We start from the raw sequence: 19,243 nt of genomic DNA, 5'->3' as shown, positions 1-19,243 counted from the left end.
GCTCACAATAAAATTTAAAATGAAAAATTATATAAACAGATTTCAGACAAAATTGATTAAGACATAAGAAAAAAAAATAGAACCAAATATAATTTAAATTGAATGTACACTATAAAGATGCTGACGAAATATCGCTACAGAAAATTTTATTACGGTGGCGACGATGGCATCTTGAAGATCTCTCGTCAGCTTGTATTTTTCCCTCCACTTTTCAAAGGCTTTCGGAATGGTGCCTCTCGCTCCGAAGAAGAGACCGGTAACTGTGATTTTTTCTATGTTGTATTTCGCCGATAGGTACTGAATCGTAGGCTCGTAGATTTTCTTTTTCGCTTCGTTCACTTCAGATGGTTGAGTGGCTGAGATTTCAAATCTGATTGTAGGATCAATTATTTCGGCTGCCTGTTTATTTCTATTTATAGCTATGATATCGATCCTACGAGTGCTTCCACCATCAGCAATACAATGAACTTCCTCGTGAACGTCTAGATTTTTGGATCGAAGAGCATCTGCGATCATAGAACGTATGATGTTGTGACGTTTTATTCTGAGTACTTCTCCCTGTGGGCAACTCCCAAACACATGTGGTAAAGTTTCATACTCACTGCATTACCTACAGTGGGTTGTGCCTGTAGAGCGACCAGGGAGAGAACGTACTGGTGCCACCATCGCAATCATTTTTAGCATATCTCTCCATTCAGAACTTGATAATCCTTCATGCTTGATGATCCACGAGTTGGCTGCAGGTACTTCTTCAAACAATACCCCTCCTGGGGGTATGCACACCAGGTTTTAAATTCACGGTACCGAAGATGTTGCCTTAATTGCTTCACGGATCCTGTAGCCTCATCTCTGCTCACTTGCAATTGCTTTTTTTTTTTAACATAAAATGAGTATTTCTTTTAATAAAATAAAAAATGTTTATTGTTATTTGTTATAATGAAGCTAGAATTATAATTGCATACTTTGTATGTTATTTTTTACATGTTTGTCGTTCTGGTTAACTGACATTGAGAGATGCGCTATTACTTTTCACTCGGTAGAGATATAGTCCAAGCTCACACAACTTAACAGTTTTGGTATCAACTTCTTAGCTCTGGCGCTCTGGTTATGTTATAACACAATGTTTAGTATTTTTCTATTACCACTCTACATTAAAAGCCAGTACCGGTATATATTAAGTTTTCATGCGCCTCATTTAGAAAACGCAACGTTTATAGCCTATTACAACAGGATGATCAACATGTCAACATGTAGATGACATGTTAACCAACATTACTACTTTCGAAACTTCAGCTTCCGTATTCAAATCGTTTTCAATACGTATCGAAAATTGCATGAAAACAGAGAACATAGTGGATCGTATTCAGTAACGATAAATATATTCAAATCGATTTGAATACTCTATGAAAACGTAGTAAATGTTGTGACAATTAAGATTAGATCAGTAGGCCTAAAGTTATGAGAAAATGCTATTCGTCACCACTTGTTTCTTAGTGAGTACGAATGTTATGGTAAAAACAAATTTGACTATTTCAACATGGTCTGTTGACTGTTAACTCAAATTATTTGGATTCGTTCAGCATTTTATTACACGAGAAGCTTTTATTTTTCCGCCCCGTAGGCCAGCAGTAGCAATGCAATTAAAAGGCCGACGCGGTGCACGGAAGCTAATCACATCGGGGTGCGCATTGTATACATTGTTTCACCACGCGAGGTCAGCAGAAAACCGATACTATACTTCGTTCCATAATGTCTGACAGGAGATACAAACATTGTCGGCAGAGGAGGAGAGAAGTATAATTATTATTCAGCCAATGGCTTTAGACCATAGATAAGATAACTTAAAGATAAGCGTGGAATGAGACCTCTGCCATTGGTTCAATAGCAGTTATATTTCTCTCCTCCGCTGTCGGCAATGTTTACTTCTCCTGTCAGACATTACGGAACGAAGTATACATGTGTAGCGGGAAAGTCTAATCGAAGTTTCGCCTGCTGAGATTGTAGGAATACCATTACAGTATGACTCAGTGGCAAGGAGAAAACAGCTGTAAGAAAACAGATGTACACAAGTAAATCAATCATATGTGTCATGCACGATGAAAAAGTAGAGGAGACTGTAAACTGATAAACAGGAAAATGAGTGTCTCATTGTACGTACAGTACCTAGTATAAAGGGAAGCTACTGTGGTGTTAACTTACCAGTACAAAATATATTTTAGAGATCTGCATCGAAGCATAATATGTTACAAATATCCGCATCTCTGATAAGAAAGAATGGTTTGTCATGTCATCTATCTGTAAACAGCGATTTCTGATTACTATTGGGCGCACTTTCTTCATATTCAGTATCTGTAAGTCAGTTTATCTGAGAATGATTCATATGAAATGTAACAAATTCTAGTAAAACAATTACTGGGTCTTTATGTAAAATTAAAAACACACAACACACATCCATTAAAAGGCATTGGAGAATTCTCGTTTTTTTGTTGTTGTTTTACATAAAATGAACTGATAATTGAAACAGTGAAATACGAGTATGTAGGCCTATCAAATGAAAAACTATTCCATTATTATTATTATTATTATTATTATTATTATTATTATTATTATTATTATTATTATCATTATTGGATATAGTTTTTTATACTTTAAATTTCGAATCTAAACCAAGTCAATGACATTTAAAGATCAGTCACCGATAAGAAGCAAAATTGTCTTAACCAAATTATCGGACGGTAAATCAGTTTAAATATTTAGGTAATATCAAGGCAAAAGATAAAAAAGAATAAGTATGGTAGAAATGAAATATTTAAAAAGAACAGCTGATTATAAATGGAACGATTACGAAACAAAATATAGAAATATTGGAAGAATTGAGAATGACGTCAGCCTTTGCACAAATTTCAAATTACAAGTCAAAGTGGATGCAACATTTTGCCAACTTTTGAAAAAACAATGGTTGGGCTCGAACACTCGAGTTATAAGTTAAAATAAATAATACTCATAAATAATAATAATAATAATAATAATAATAATAATAATAATGATAATAATAATAATAATAATAATAATAATAATAATAACACGACAAATTATTGGGTGGGCTCGAGCCCGACGAGCCCATATAAGTTGGCGCCAATGATAACTACTGTAATGTATTTGAATCTCAGTGTTTCTTCTGTATTCCATTATTGCAATTTTTCGTATTCTCAATCTTGGTTTAAACACTAGATACATAGGGTGCTATTCATAGACATTTCGCAGCACGCGCTACAAGCGTACTAAGCTAGCTCCGGCTATCCACTGGTTACTAGTACAGAATTCAAATCATATCCTATCGCTAACACTGGTTTATGAATACGAAAAACGCTGATAATCAACCGAAAACCCGCGCTAAAAATGTCTATGAATACGGCCCATAAAAATTAACAAAATGTGAGTTTATATGCACTAAAAGCGGAAATATGCATTTATCCCTTAAATATGCATATATATATATATATGCCCTATAAAATCTTGACCTTTGTTTACAAATAACTTGAAATGGATTTATAGAATGGTAGCATATGAATTGCAACTAAGGAATGAAATATGCAAATCGTCGGTTTCTTGGTAAAAGTGACCAAGTCACATTCCAAGGCTTTCAAGCATTATGAAAATTCATGGCATAATTTTATATTAAAAACCAATACTATATCACATTTACCTTCAAAATAACTTATCACTAACATCTAAAGAAGTACAGTTATCTTTGGATGGATCATTAAACTTTTAAATGCCTTTTCTCAACAATTTTGCATTTTGGACTTGGTCACTTTTACCAAGAAACCGACGAAATATGCTAAAATCCGTCCCCTAGTAATAACCATAATGAAATAAATCCCCTTTCTGATAGCTCATTCTTTCTCCTCTTGCACAGCTCACATGCCAGATCTCACCTCCTTATCTGTATGTGTCCCATTTTGAGCGTCAGAATTCTGGTCACATTTGGCATTTTGCCTCGATGAATGAACTGATGTGGTTTGAACAGAAGCAGTCACTGCGTACGTGATGGGTGTGTCTTTAGCCTCAAGGTTCTAAACTAGATCCCGTGGAATATCAAGTTAACCAGAGACCGTTTTATTTCGTTTGTTAAGACTACGAACCTTATTTTTCCTGAGTTGGGTTAATGTTTCCAACTGAAATGACCGCTGTTCGATAATAGGCAGATTTTATACAATTTATGGTTTAGAAAACGATCGATGGGAATGTTTCTGCGTCCATTAGGGCATCTTATGCTCTTCTCTGCCATGAATGCTCAGTAGGCATACTACAATGCGTAGACTAACTGAACACCCGAGTCTAATCTGTTGCATGAAGCCACAACTTGTCATTCGCCAGTCTGTGTGTGATAATGTTGTGTTTACAGTCGTGTACCCTGACCTTGGGATCCTAAACATTACATAAAGAACATGCAATATTCATGATGGTGATTTCACCTGGGAGTGGGTGTACCGGCCCACTCATTGTCGCCATTGTGCGCCAGTCTCCGTATCTCCTAGTCGGAGCATCCTCCACCGGTGTGACGTGTGACTATGCGACCACGAGGATGCAAAGGGTTAACTGTATCTCAATATACTACTTCAAACTCACAAACTTCTGCAAAGACTAAACTACAGGGTCATCATTTTATTTTTACTAACATTTTTAATATTAACCTGGCTATGGGGCTATACCTTCGGATCAACGCCGTTTGCTACCCCCTTCCATGACTGGAGTTCGATGATACTAGCGTAAAATACAAACAAATCACTTTACTAGGTGTAGGAGGGAAGAACAGTAGTTCATCCATTTATGTAAACTACGAAATATCGCGCTTTTGAGTTTGATAATTTTCATAAGGTTTTTGTTTAATCAAAATACAGTACAGTATTAACAATGAGTGTTTTTACTCACGAACTGAGTTGTCCATGTGGACATATTCATTATGCAGTGTATATTATACTGTCTACAGCACATTAGCTTACAATATAGAAAATGAAGTTAAATTAAAAAATAATCATAATATGGATATTTAAACACATTCTTGAAAATGGTGGCCGTTCATTTCGTTACAGACTTCAGTTCTAATGTGCATATTATCGCACTATAGGTAGACTACTGTACCTAATCCCAATTACCAGTTTCGTCCTTCGTACTAGTAACTCATGTTGAAATAATTCTGTACCTTCTCTATAAAAGAGTACCTTACGTACTGTAAATTCAATCTTCACTTCTGCCCGATCCGAAAAGATAAAATTGCTCCAACTGGTTATGTCGTAGGGTCGTAGAAAGGGAGGAAATCACGTGACAGTTAATTACTTAACGAGGGCCTTTTATTTAAGATATTTTAAACAGTTGTATAATATTACGTAGACGTCTAATTTCTAACAGAAATTAATGTACTCAGAAAAGAGTTAAGACAGCCCAGCCACTAGCTGGCGAATAAAAGCTGGTGGGGGAAACCGGGATACGACGTAGGCAAATGGACGACAGTACCTGTGCGAAAATGATTCAATATTGAAAGCTCTTTCGTCACTGGAAAACGCGAACATATTTTTGGAACGTCCTGTTTACTATGACCGTAAGGCTACTATGACTATATGCGGTCTTGGATCTGTGTGGAGGACGGTTGAACTTCATTAGTAGAAGGGGTGGGAGTGAAGTACATTCAAAAACTCAGATACAATAAAAATTGAAGTAAAAACAAAATGATGTCCCTGTACAAATCCTATGCACATTGTGTGCATTCCATTTCATTCAATATACTACTTCAATAACACAGGGATACAGAGATATCGAAGAATTTTCATTATTAGATATATGCGCGTTCATTATTTCTCTACTGGGAATAGTGGATTTTCTTTTTTTGTAGATTCGTGATTAAATGTTATTCTTTGAAGAGCGGAGAATTTCTTTAATTCTACAGAACTTTCTTTGAAGTTGGCAACACTGAATCTCGCACTGTTTTACCAGCTGTACTGATGTGCTCTGTGAAGCTGCAGATAACCTTGAATGGAACTTAATGCCTATTACGCATGCGCTTTGCCATAACACACGTTACATTGATTTATCATGCAATGTCTGAAACTACTAATATAAATATATTGTTTAATCGTAAGAAAGCGTTCTTATAAACATGTTAATTTACCCGTATTCCATGTATATTATACATTTTATTATTTCAGAAGGAACTATTTTAATGTGAGGAAGAAGGTGACAAGCATGAGCTTGGAGGCGTTGTGCGTTCAATTGCCAATCAGAAACCATTATACCATGTGCATTTATTTACATTTATTTCAGTCTTTAGCTGGAAAGAGAGTATTGCTAGGGCATTCGATAAGTAATGGCAACAATGCAATGTTGTAAATCAATGCTCTTAGCGTGACCATTGAAAACTTGTACAGGGACATCATTTTATTTTTACTAACATTTCTAATATTAACCTGGCTATACCTTTCAATCAATAGTTGAGAACCGTTTGCTACCCGCTTCCACGACTGGAGTTCGATGATATTGGCGTAAAATACAAACAAATCACTTTACTAGGTATAGGAGGGAAGAAAAGTAGTTCATCCATTTACGTAAACTAGGAAATATTGCGATTTTGAGTTTGATAACTTTCATTAGGTTTTTGTTTAATCAAAGTACAGTACAGTATTAACAATGAGTGTTTTTACTCACGAACTGAGCTGTCTATGCGGACGTATTCATTATACAGTGTATATTATACTATCTACAGCACATTAGCGCGTACACTAGACAGAATGAAGTTAAATTGAAAAATAATCATAATATGGATATTTAAACACATTTTTTTTAAATGGTGGCTGTTCATTTCGATGCAGCTTTCAGTTTTAATGTGCATATTATCGCACTATAGACGATTGTACCTATGTACCAGTTTCGTCCTTCGTACTAGTAACTCATGTTGAAATAATTCTGCACCTACTCTATAAAAGAGTACCTTTCTTACTGTAAATTCAATCTTCACTTCTGCCCTATCCAAAAAGACAAAATTACTCAGACATGCTATCTACTTCCGTCCAAGCTTTATCTCGCAGGGTCGTAGAAAGGGGGGAAATCATGTGACAGTTAATTACTTAACGAGGCCCTTCTATTTAAATTATTTTAAACAGTTGTATAATATTACGTAGACGTCCAATTCCTTATAGAAATTAATGTTCTCAGAAAAGAGCTAAGACAGTCCAGCCACAAGTCATTACAGAGAGGCGAATAGAAGCAGGTGGGGGAAACCGGGATGCGACGTAGGCAAATGGACGACAGTACCTGTGCGAAAATTATTCACTATTGGAAGCTCTTTCGTCACTGGAAAAGGCGAACATATTTTTGGAACGTACTGTTTACTATGATCGTAAGGCTACTATGACTGTATATGCGATCCTGAATCTGTGTGGAGGACGGTTGAACTTCATTAGTAGAAGTGGTGGGAGCGAAGTACATTCAAAAACTCAGGTACAATAAAAATTGAAGTAAAAATAAAATGATGTCCCTGTAGTAGTCTACGTAATACAGCAGTAATTATTTTATAAATATGCAACATTGAAAGTCTGCTTCACAGGGACCTATACCTGAAAACTAGATTTGCACAATATATACATCACTGTAGGTACGTTAACACAAAACACAATCCAAGTCACACAGTGTTTGTGTGCACTCAAAGTTGGGCTGACAATTTTTCCCTTGAAATTATTCAAATCTGTATCAGGAAAGAAAGAAGGCAGAAAATTGGAAAGATTGGAGAAAGCTGGGTTTGCAGTGAAAGACTTGCCCTTGGGCAGAACACTAAATGAATGAATGAATAGTGAAGGGTTTATTATTTCATTTATTGATCGAAGTATTATTAATATTGAGATATTGATATGAAGAGGTCCGTCAGTATTTCTAATATAACACATTTTTTCAAAAGAAAAAGACAGATGGAAGATAAAGATAAGAATATATATATATATATATATATATATATATATATATATATATATATATGTAGAGAGAGAGAGAGAGAGAGATGGGAATTGTGTAATCAATTACAAATCATGATTACTAAAGCTATTATCAGATTTGTGAAAAAGGTAAAAATAAGAGATTTAATAAAATGTTTCAAAGCCTACTTTTTTTCTAATTATTTACAATCATCGTTATGAAAGTAATGTTTAATATAATATTTCAAAAGATATTTACTTGAAATGAACTTCATAAATTCATAATAATATAACTAACATTTTTCATAATTCAAATTTGCTCATTGTTTGCCTCTGTTCAAAGTTTTAATCCGATAGCCAATATGAATCGGTTATTTTGAAAACGTAACATGTGACATTTTCGCGCATGTTACTTTTTTCAACCAGAGTGCTCTTTACTCTTTCGTATAACATATTATTGTTAAAAATCATAACACGTCACATATTTAATCTTTAGAAATGAATAACTAACTGACTTTTAGTTTGATTAATGTAATAAATTCTACTGAAGTAGTTTGCGCAGAACTGTACATGTTACGTTTTCGAAATAACCGATTCAATTGGATTTTGGACTATTTGTTATTGCGGCGAATGAAAACAGTTTTAAGCTAGTTGACAGTACGGTATGTTTAGTCCCTTCATCTCAATTATCATAAGAATTGTGTCATGAAAATTGCACACGAGGCCACCGGCGTGGCTCAGTCGGTTAAGGCGCTTGCCTGCAGGTCTGAAGTTGCGTTCAGGTGCGAGTTCGATCCCCGTTTGGACTGATTACTTGGTTGGGTTTTTTCCGAGGTTTTCACCAACCGTAAGGTGAATACTATGTAACCTATGGCGAATCCTCGGCCTCATCTCGCCAAATACTACCTCGCTATCACCAATCTCATCGACGCTAAATAATCTCGTAGTCGTTAAATAACCAACTAAAAAAAAAATTCACACGGCAATTCTTACTCTCAGAAGTTCAAATATCTTGGAGCAACAGTAACAAATATAAATCATACTCGGGAGGAAATTAAACACAGAATAAATATGGGAAATGCGTGTTATTATTCGGTTGAGAAGCTTTTATCATCCAGTCTGCTGTCAAAAAAACTGAAAATTAGAATTTATAAAACAGTTATATTACCGGTTGTTCTGTATGGTTGTGAAACTTGGACTCTCACTTTGAGAGAGGAACATAGGTTAAGGGTGTGTGAGAATAAGGTGCTTAGGAAATATTTGGGGCTAAGAAGGATGAAGTTACAGGAGAATGGAGAAAGTTACACAACGCAGAACTGCACGCATTGTATTCTTCTCCTGACATAATTAGGAACATTAAATCCAGACGTTTGAGATGGGCAGGGCATGTAGCACGTATGGGCAAATCCAGAAATGCACATAGAGTGTTAGTTGAGAGGCCAGAGGGAAAAAGACCTTTAGGAAGGCCGAGACGTAGATGGGAAGATAATATTAAAATGGATTTGAGGGAGGTGGGATATGATGATAGAGACTGGATTAATCTAGCTCAGGATAGGGACCAATAGCGGGCTTATGTGAGAGCGGCAATGAACCTCCGGGTTCTTTAAAAGCCAGTAAGTAAGTAAGTAAGTATGTAAGTAAGTAAGTAAGTAAGTAAGTAAGTAATTCTTACTCTCTCCCAAACAAATTACGTTGTTGCACCACTGTTGCTTCAACGCTTCAGGAACTATGACTTACTTTCAAAGATAAATCCTGTAAGTAGTTACGAAACATTGGATACTGTATTATAAAATACGATTGAAATATCAAGAAACAGCATCATAACATGGAGCGAATTTATGAAATAGGTTGAGGTAATAAAAACCTTATTTTAGCTACTATTATAGCCTACTACCAGGAGTGAAGACATAAACCCACCCCACACTCTTCCCTCTTTAGGGAGTTAATTTTATTGAAATACTTAGGAATTTCTTGTTTTGACCAATCGCGGACGGCAATCTCAATCCGATGCATGATCTCAGAGTCTCGTTTCCTTATAGGGAGGAAAGCAGCCCACCTGGTGACGTCATGCGTTTCGGTACGAGTCTCGATGCGTGGGCCTTCAAGTCGGACTAGACTCACGTCATACATAAACCCAATCGCTCACCTGTTCGCTCAACACAAGAAAAATGTAGAAACTGTAATTTTTTTTTACTTAATTTCCCTTTTCCCACTAAAGAAACTATTCAGAAACTAGGCCTATATCATGAACTTTCTGGCTAAGAGAAAAATCACTCTCTCCGTCTGAATAAAGAATTAAGATTCTGTCAAACCGTAGTCATTCCCTCTTCCGACTGGGGCAATTTGGCTTCTTTAAAATTACGGTACATAACACAGATATCGTAGCTTAGGTTATCAATTTACAATAACAAGTTACAAGCATCATTTGAGTCTTTCACGGTGTTCAAGTTAGTACGAGATTTTTTGGTATTTGCACCGTGTCATAAATATCAACTGGTCAGTCCATTCCTGAAGCTCTTGGTAACGAATTTAATATCCAGGCGCCCTCTTTTCTTGCCTTCCCTAATACTGCAGCCGACAGAGCCTACAGTTCCAAAACATTGCATGCACTTACATTTATGACAAGGTAAAAACACCGGAACATCTCACACAAAATACTAGAGCTTAAATGTGGTGATAGAAGAAACAGTTCTTCTTACACAAAAATGTCTTCTATTTGTGTTGAAACAGATCCTTGTGAACATGCAATTTTTAATCAAGAACATCGGATGCAGTATAGATTACCTATCATCATCATCATCATTATCATCATCACCGTCGTCATCATCATCAATCATCATCATCGTCATCAATCATCATCAATCATCATCGTCGTCGTCATCGTCATCATCATCATCATCAATCATTATCGTCATCATCATCATCACCATCATCATCATCGTCATCATCATCAATAATCATCATCATCATCAATCATCATCGTTATCATCATCAATCATCATCGTCATTGTCGTCATCAGCATCGTCATCATCATTATCGTCATAATCATCATCGTCATCGTCATCATCAATCATCATCGTCATCGTTATCATCATCATCATCATTTCTTCTACTTTAACCATCGGACTCTCAAGTCAGTAGGTTAATGGTTTGAACTGCTCAAAAATATCTTTTCTTCGGGGAGACCACATATTGTAATCTTCTTCTTGGACTATAATTAAAAATTTGTCTGTAATCTCTTGTTATTCCAATTTTGTACATGGTCTCCATAGCCCTACATAATAGTCTATTAGAAATTAAGTATTTTAGTTGGCTCCGAGTACTTTTATTTCTTAATCTCTCGTTTAGTATTTATTTCCTTTTACTTCCACAAAATACAGAGTATACGTCCATCGTTCCATTATAAAATTGTAATCTAGTTTCCTTACTTACATTGTATAGCCGATACTGTACGCAGGCCTATTATTGACATTTAAAAATTATCATTTAGGCCTACAAATTTGAATATTATAACACGGAATCTAAGATACAATGTGTAGTAGTATCAGTAGTAGTAACAGCAGTAACGGTAGTAGTAGTAATAATAGCAGTAGTAGTGGTAACAGAAGCAATAGTAGTAGTAGCATCAGCAGCAGTAAGTTAATAGTAGTAACAGTAGCATTATCAGTAGCAGTAGAAGTGGTAGTAACAGCAGTAATGGTAGTAGTAGTAGCAGCAGTAGTGATAGCAGCAACTAGCAGTAGTGATAGCAGTAGCAATAGTAATAGTAGTAGTAGGTTGATAGTAGTAGCAATAGCAACAATAGCAGTAGTAGTAGCATTAGTAGTATCAATAGCAGTAATAGTGGTAGCAGTTGTGATAGTAATGGTAGTGGTAGCAATAGTAATGCTAACAGTAATAGTAGTAGGAGCAGTAGTAACAGTATCAGTGTCCACATCTGTGGAGTAACGGTTAGCGTATCTGGCCGCGAAACCAGGTGGTCCGGGTTCGATTCCCAGTCGGGACAAGTTCCTGGTTGAGCTTTTATCAGGGGTTTTCCCTCAACCCAATGTTGGGTAACTTTCGGTGCTGGACCCCGAACTCATTTCACCGGCATTATCACCTTCATCTCATTCAAACGCTAAATAACCTTAAGATGTTGATAAAGCGTCGTAAAATAACCTACTAAAACAGTATCAGTATCAGTAGCAGTAATAATAGTAGGAGCAGTAGTAGTAGTAATTGCAGTTGCAGCAGCAGTAGTAGGCCTAGTAGAAGTAGTACAGCATTTTGACTGCAGAGGTTATTCAACGTCAAAATTCAACATGGATGAGATTGGCCGACAAATTTTACCTCAAGACTTCTATCAGGTAGTAAATCTACGATACGAGACCCACAGCTTAATGGAATATATTGTAAAAGCAGCACTAACCTGAGAAGCTTCCCATGCGAATGCGTTCCACTGGTCTACGGTTAGCGGACTGCTTGGCTTCTCGGGTACCGAACGCTGAAGATGAGTCGGCAGCTTATTGTTTTCACGTTCCCATCTCTGCAACACAACATCACGACATGTGGACATACTTTACAATAGGAAGACAGCAACGTGTTTCGAAATAGCGAAACAAAATGCAAGTACAAGGTAGCGCAAAAGTGACTTTTCACTTTACATTACAGTTAGAGCCTGTTTTCCATAATATGTACTAATTGATTTCACTTCTTTTTGTGTTCAAATTGTTTTCCTGCTGCAATCGGAGTCTGACACACACGAAGACACAGCTCAGTATTCCCGTCAATCTCGAAGGCGTCCCCAATGTAACCCTTCAGCTTTCAAGAGTTTCTGGTTTCCTCCCATACACTGATGGTGGGTTGCAAGAACGCATTTATTCCTTCGTTGGCTGCTAACGGACCAATAAGTTCGAAAGACGCGTTGCAAGAAACACCTTTAGTGTTAATGGTCCGTTAAATGATTCACTATCTTAGAGATCTGATTTCCCTCCTATAATAATATTTATTCCTCCGTTAGACAGCCATCTAACGTAAATTTTGTGTATTGGCGAGTAATTTATATATGTCATTCAGGCATGCGATATATTGTATATAGGCCTATATACACGATATTAAAATAATATTACATATCGATGGCTGAAAAGTGATATCTCTTATCTGTACATTTATAGGTAAATAAAAAAACTGTTTTAGAAATTAGTTTCACAAAATAGACAAACTTATTATATGTTTCTGCTTTGCAAGATCTTCTATCCGAGGACGAAATATTAGTACACTGTTCAATTTTGTGAACATAGTAATAATGTAGCTAATCTAAATAGTAATAATGTAGTTAAATTGAATTACCAATTTTGTAGATACGAGGTATCCCTTCTTAGCCATCGATATACGGTAATTTGATAACTACTTTATTTATTTATTTATTTATTCATTAATTCTTCGAATAGCGCAGTTATTATTTATTTATTACAGACTCTAGTTCATCGTCTGAGGACGAGGTTATGTGCTTTGTAGTCTTATTTTCTATAAAATTAATGCACTCGTGCGCTATTTCTAATAACAAATAGGCATATTTATCTCTCTCACTAAAACTTCTGTTCCTGATTTCTTTCTGGTTCGTTATTAGTCTAAATTTATTGCAAATTTTGACAACAATAAAAGTAATTTCTCACGTCAGTCTAGCAGCCAATGTTAACTTCTTATTTATTCACGTCCTATTGCGTCACTTGTGAAATCCAGAGTTGCTTGGTTAACGATCCAATAACTAGCGGCCCGTTAAATTCCTCTTCTGCAACCCGACAATCCACTAACTTTAAAGTTCCGCTAAGCTAATGGAAGAATATATTATTTACAGATCTGTTTTCTTGCAACCCAGCATGAGTCTCTCACCGCACACCACAGATAGAAGACCATTAGGGTGAAATCGGGCGAACGTGGTGGCATTTCAATGACTGCACGACGTTCTATCACTCTAAGGATAAAAACTTGATCCAAGTACACACGAACGTCTCTAGCATAATGGTGAGGGACTCCATCGTGCTGGAAATAGAGTTGATCGAAATTGTCCACATGCATCATGAGTCCTGCTGCCACATGTAAACAAACAATAACAGCATGCCAACTGTCTGCTACTCTCGGCGACAGTTTTTAGTTTGTTTTGTTTGTCCTTTGTTCCATTGCCAACATGCAAAACTTCGATTGTCTATGATACATATCTAAATGTTTGCCTTTTGTTTCGTTACCAAGTTGCAAAATTTATATTACCTATGATAATAACAAATTACTGGTGGAAAATTACATGAGTTGTTTTCATGATATTACTACAGTTGCATATTTTAACAGTGTTAAGTAACTTTTGCGCCACTCTATAAATACTTAACTAATTAACTTCATGGCATTGCTACTCTTGAAGAGTATTGGTGATTCTTTTTTGGGGAAGGGGAGTTTAGGGGGTTTCAACCTGACACTAGACAGGCACCTATTATACGTATACGCCTATGCATTATTATTTTTAGTAGGTTATTTTACGACGCTGTATCAACATCTCAGATTATTTAGCGTCTGAATGAAGTGAAGGTGATAATGCCGGCGAAATGAATCCGGGATCCAACACCAATAGTTACCCAGCATTTGCTCATATTGGGTTGAGAGAAAACCCCGGAAAAAACCTCAACAAGGTAACTTGCCCCAACTGGGATTCGAACCCGGGCCACCTGGTTTCGCGACCAGACGCGCTAGCCGTTACTCCACAGATGTGGACTATGCATTATTTGAAGCCCGTAAGTCCACCTCTGTGGAGTAATGGCTAGCATATCTGACCGTGAAACGGGCGGGTCCAGGTTCAAATCCTGGTTTGGACAAGTTACGTGGTTGAGGTTTTTTCCGGGGTTTTCTCTCAACCTATTAAGAGCAAATGCTGGATAACTTTCGGCGCTGGGGCCTGGACTCAGTTCGCTGGCATTATCACGTTCATCTCATTCAGATGCTACAGTATATAACCATAGAAGTTGAAAAAGCAGCGTAAAATAACCAATTAAAAAATTTGAAGACCATAAGGCGAGAGAAACATAAAATTATGATTTTTTTCACAATTGAGACAAATTATTTTCAATATCTACGGAATGCCACGGTAACATTCTTGAGTCGTTGTTGCATATTCCCGAACAAAATACACGTAGTGTAATAAAAAAATAAAGAATTATTTAAATTTACAGCTTCTCGTGTATATAAGCAGAACCAAACCTAACCTGACTATATTACCATGGTATTTTGGAAACTACCATATTCTCTATTTTCTTATAAATATAATTCGGTTGTTGTACCGCACGACGCCAAACCTCCAACTAAAACAACACAGGAAGCGGACATCCATGACCTAGGAAGGATTTGAACATACGATCGCAGCCTTTTCTAACGTCAAAATTGCGTATCTTTGGCTTTTCAGATAGTAACCATACTCTCGTGTTTCATTGATCTGCCATAAGTTACTTAAAATACATTATTTTTACGTCCGCCGAGTTAGCTTTGTGGTAGCGTGTCTGTCTCCAGACTAGTCGGCCCAGGTTCGATCTCCGGAGGGGTAAAATTTCTACCGCGGGACTAGGAGAGATGGTGGTGCAGAACTCCTAATCACTAGATTGTGCACCAATATGTCTGGGTTAAATCCCAAATCTCTCCGCATTGCATATGAAGAGAAGGCATATATCACTGTTGATAGAGATTCGTCCGTCGATCGGGGACGTTAAACCTGGCAGTCCCCTTGGTACTATTCGACAGGAGAAGGCTGCGTGCCGGCACCGGGTTTTCCCTTCTCACTTCATCAGCATCATCATCATCCAATCCCTACACTACATTTACACATACACTCATCCTACTACACGACATAACTCTCCACAGATACACATGTACAGCGTGGCCCGCCGAAGTGGTGTGCAACTAGAAAATGGGTCACAGTCCTGCAATCTATCCGCAATATGCGGAACCCGAATCACGTAAAGTGAAGTGGGTAGGCATTAGATACACACATACATTATTTTTACAGATATGAAAACAGATCGAACTTTGAACTTCAAGGATCCAGATGTACGAGAGACTCAGCTATACGAAAATGACAAATGATCTCTCCAACTCTAAAATCTATTATTCTCTATATGTAAGATCCTCGTGTTCGAGTGGTTATAGTGCTAGTCATTAGATACAATATTCATCGATTAAGACCCGGTAGAGTATAGGCCTTACAGGTCTACAAAACGTTTGTAGCATGATTTCCTTGGGAAGGGAGTAAAGACGGGCTATGTGTTGCAGACTTCTTGACGCTTCACAGTCACACACAATTTACCAGTCATTTTCGCACCAACATTTCATACAGTACAATCATTTTATTATGTCAAAAATCAGTAAAAAAAAAAAGGACAAAGAAATCGTGAAAAGATTACAATATTACAATTCATAATCCATAAATTCCTTAATACGTATTACTATAGAAAGATCTTGTAGCTAACCTGCAAATAATGTGTTTAAATTAGAGTTGAGCAACTATCGAGAAATCAAGACTAACAGCGCCCGCAAAGCCGAAAACCCGCACGACAATATTACCTACGTCGCTGACTGTTTGTAACGAATGATCAAGACATCGGGAATGGTCAACTCTCGAACGTCAAGCAACTATGAATCGTCACAGTTGTTTATACCAGACTGAACTTTTATGTTTTGGCATCTATTAATTATGTATAAACAATCAATTAGCCTGTTTGAAAAATCATCTTTACCTTTAAGTGTATAATAATCCGTTTCCCAATCTTTATTTAATTACTAGGCCCTTATTAAAAGGCTAGAATTTTTTTTTCGTATGTTTGAGATCAAGTGTCCAATTTCAAATAAAAAATATTAACGTTTTATTTAACGTTATGTTTTATGTCTCTTAGAAGTGCAAATTTATTTGAGAATTCTTTTTCTATTTATATAACCATAGGTATACCGGTTCTTCTTTATGGTTGTGAAACTTGGACTCTCACTTTGAGAGAGGAACAGAGATTAAGGGTGTTTGAGAATAAGGTGCTTAGGAAAATATTTGTGGCTAAGAAGGATGAAGTTACAGGAGAATGGAGAAAGTTACACACCACAGAACTGCAAGCATTGTATTCTTCACCTGACATAATTAGGAACATTAAATCCAGACGTTTGAGATGGGCAGGGCATGTAGCACGTATGGGCGAATCCAGAAATGCACATAGAGTGTTAGTTGGGAGGCCAGAGAGAAAAAGACCTTTAGGGAGGCCGAGACGTAGATGGGAGGACAATATTAAAATGGATTTGAGGGCGGTGGGATATGATGATAGAGACTGGATTAATCTTGATCAGGATAGGGACCAATGGCGGGCTTATGTGAGAGCGGCAATGAACCTCCGGGGTCCTTAAAAGCCAGTAAGTAAGTAAGTAAGTAAGTAAGTAAGTAAGTAAGTAAGTAAGTAAGTAAGTATAACCATAGGTAATATCTTATTAGAACGAGAACATTTTGGTAACTATGATACCGTTTCGTTTTATCTTTTTGTATAAAATAAACATCTCTAATGTTATTTATTTCAATGGTGTATGTTATTCAAAGTACGAAATCTTTCCAGAATGATGCGCGAGACTCGAAGCGCACGAGAGTTACGAGACGAGACTCGAAAGACAAGTGCAACGAACACTGCGAGTGAGAGCGACAGTTAGTTTTGTTCATCTCTAGTTTAAATGCATACATACTTACACTGTTGCGGTGGAGATTTTAGGTAACCAAATACAGGACTATAGCCATAACACTGGTCCGAGGGTAGCGTTGCTCTTCGTATTACAATATTTTATTTTCACATGTTATCTTCAAAACAGAAGATTGTCCCGCGGATCTTTATTTCTTTGTTTTATTTTAGAACAAGTTATTGATTCAGTCCGTATTTTAATGAATAATTCATGTTCTTCTTCTACTTAATCGTCAGTTTTTTTCTTCTAGAATTTCTTTACCAGTTCTCAAGTGCTGTAGATCCTTTCAAGGCATGTCCAGCAGTACTAAATATTCTCTTTATGACATCATGAACCAATAACAATTATTGTCGCTGTACTGCATTTTAAGATCAAAAGTTTCACTTCGAGAATGTTACGTAAGATATGTCTCCTCATTTGCCGAGCACCCAAACTCTCTTGTTCCCACGGGAGCACCGATTAGGCGTTCTCAAGGCAAGTGCCGCATGATTTATTTAACACGGCGTAGGCACAGTCAATACGGATGGAACTTTCCATTATAATAGAGATATGCCCGCAGAATTATGTAACTGAGGGTCTAAGTATAACTTCAAGGATCGTTACATCGATCAATGCATATCCATACAACAGATTGTGTTTCATTTCCTGGGACAGTTAACAAATGGATGTACAAGGTCGAAGAGGTCGTCTATAAAGATATACATAATTCGACATGCTTTAATTTAGCAATAAAAAGTAAAGTTTTTGTGTTCATTTTCTAAGTCTCCACGGGTAGCCGTTAATTATTTAACGAAGATTTTAAACTATTTCAAGACGATTAAATAACAAGACGATGATGGGGCGGGAGTAAAACGAAATAACAAAGGAAATCTATACAGTTGAAGAAAATCTGCGCCATGAATTTAACATAGAATATCGTTATCCACATGTCCAGACCATAGGGTTTCTGAGCTATAAACCGGGGTCCAGCTCCCGGCGATTTCCAATGGAATTTATGTTGCCTGAAGGACACTTCACAATCTGCGACTTGTATGGTAGTGTAACATGTATGTACACATTATATATATATATATATATATTCATTTTAATCGGTTATTTAAAGACGCTATATCAACTGCGAGTTTATTTTTTTTAGTATTTAGTATTTATTTATTTAACCTGGTAGAGATAAGGCCATCAGGCCTTCTCTGCCCCTCTAAAAGGGGATTACAACTATAATATGAAGAATAAAATTACTATTAATATTAAATTTACAATTACAATTACAATAAAACTTAAAGTACGACAAGATTACCTGATTAATGAAAGCTAGACAATTTATCATAGAAGTTAAGAACAAAGAATATTTTTGTATTTACTGAATTACAAATTAAACCTAGAATAACAAAATTCTATAGTGATGAAATTATAATATATTGAGATATTTTGTGATAGATTAAGAGAACTATTTACAAGAAACCATGTCTGAACGAGTCTCAATTACTGACCAAGTGCCTAGTAAGTTTGCGTTTGAATTCAATTTTATTTCGACAGTCCCTGATGCTAGCAGGTAACGAAT

General features: G+C 36.5%; 1 protein-coding gene across 2 annotated transcripts in view; it reads right to left on the bottom strand.

Annotated features, from left to right (window-relative positions):
* Window positions 1-19,243, bottom strand: part of LOC138693004 (uncharacterized) — a 146,334-nt gene that overhangs the window by 73,231 nt on the left and 53,860 nt on the right. For both annotated transcript variants that reach the window (XM_069816501.1, XM_069816502.1), the window contains exon 2: window positions 12,374-12,490. In XM_069816501.1, the coding sequence (XP_069672602.1) occupies window positions 12,374-12,490 (117 nt within the window). The remainder of the gene's footprint in view (window positions 1-12,373; window positions 12,491-19,243) is intronic.

The sequence above is a fragment of the Periplaneta americana genome, chromosome 17, assembly GCF_040183065.1.
Source record: "Periplaneta americana isolate PAMFEO1 chromosome 17, P.americana_PAMFEO1_priV1, whole genome shotgun sequence".
Lineage (NCBI taxonomy): Eukaryota > Metazoa > Arthropoda > Insecta > Blattodea > Blattidae > Periplaneta > Periplaneta americana.
Note: the sequence above shows the minus strand (reverse complement) of the source record. Positions and strands in the feature narration are given on the sequence as shown.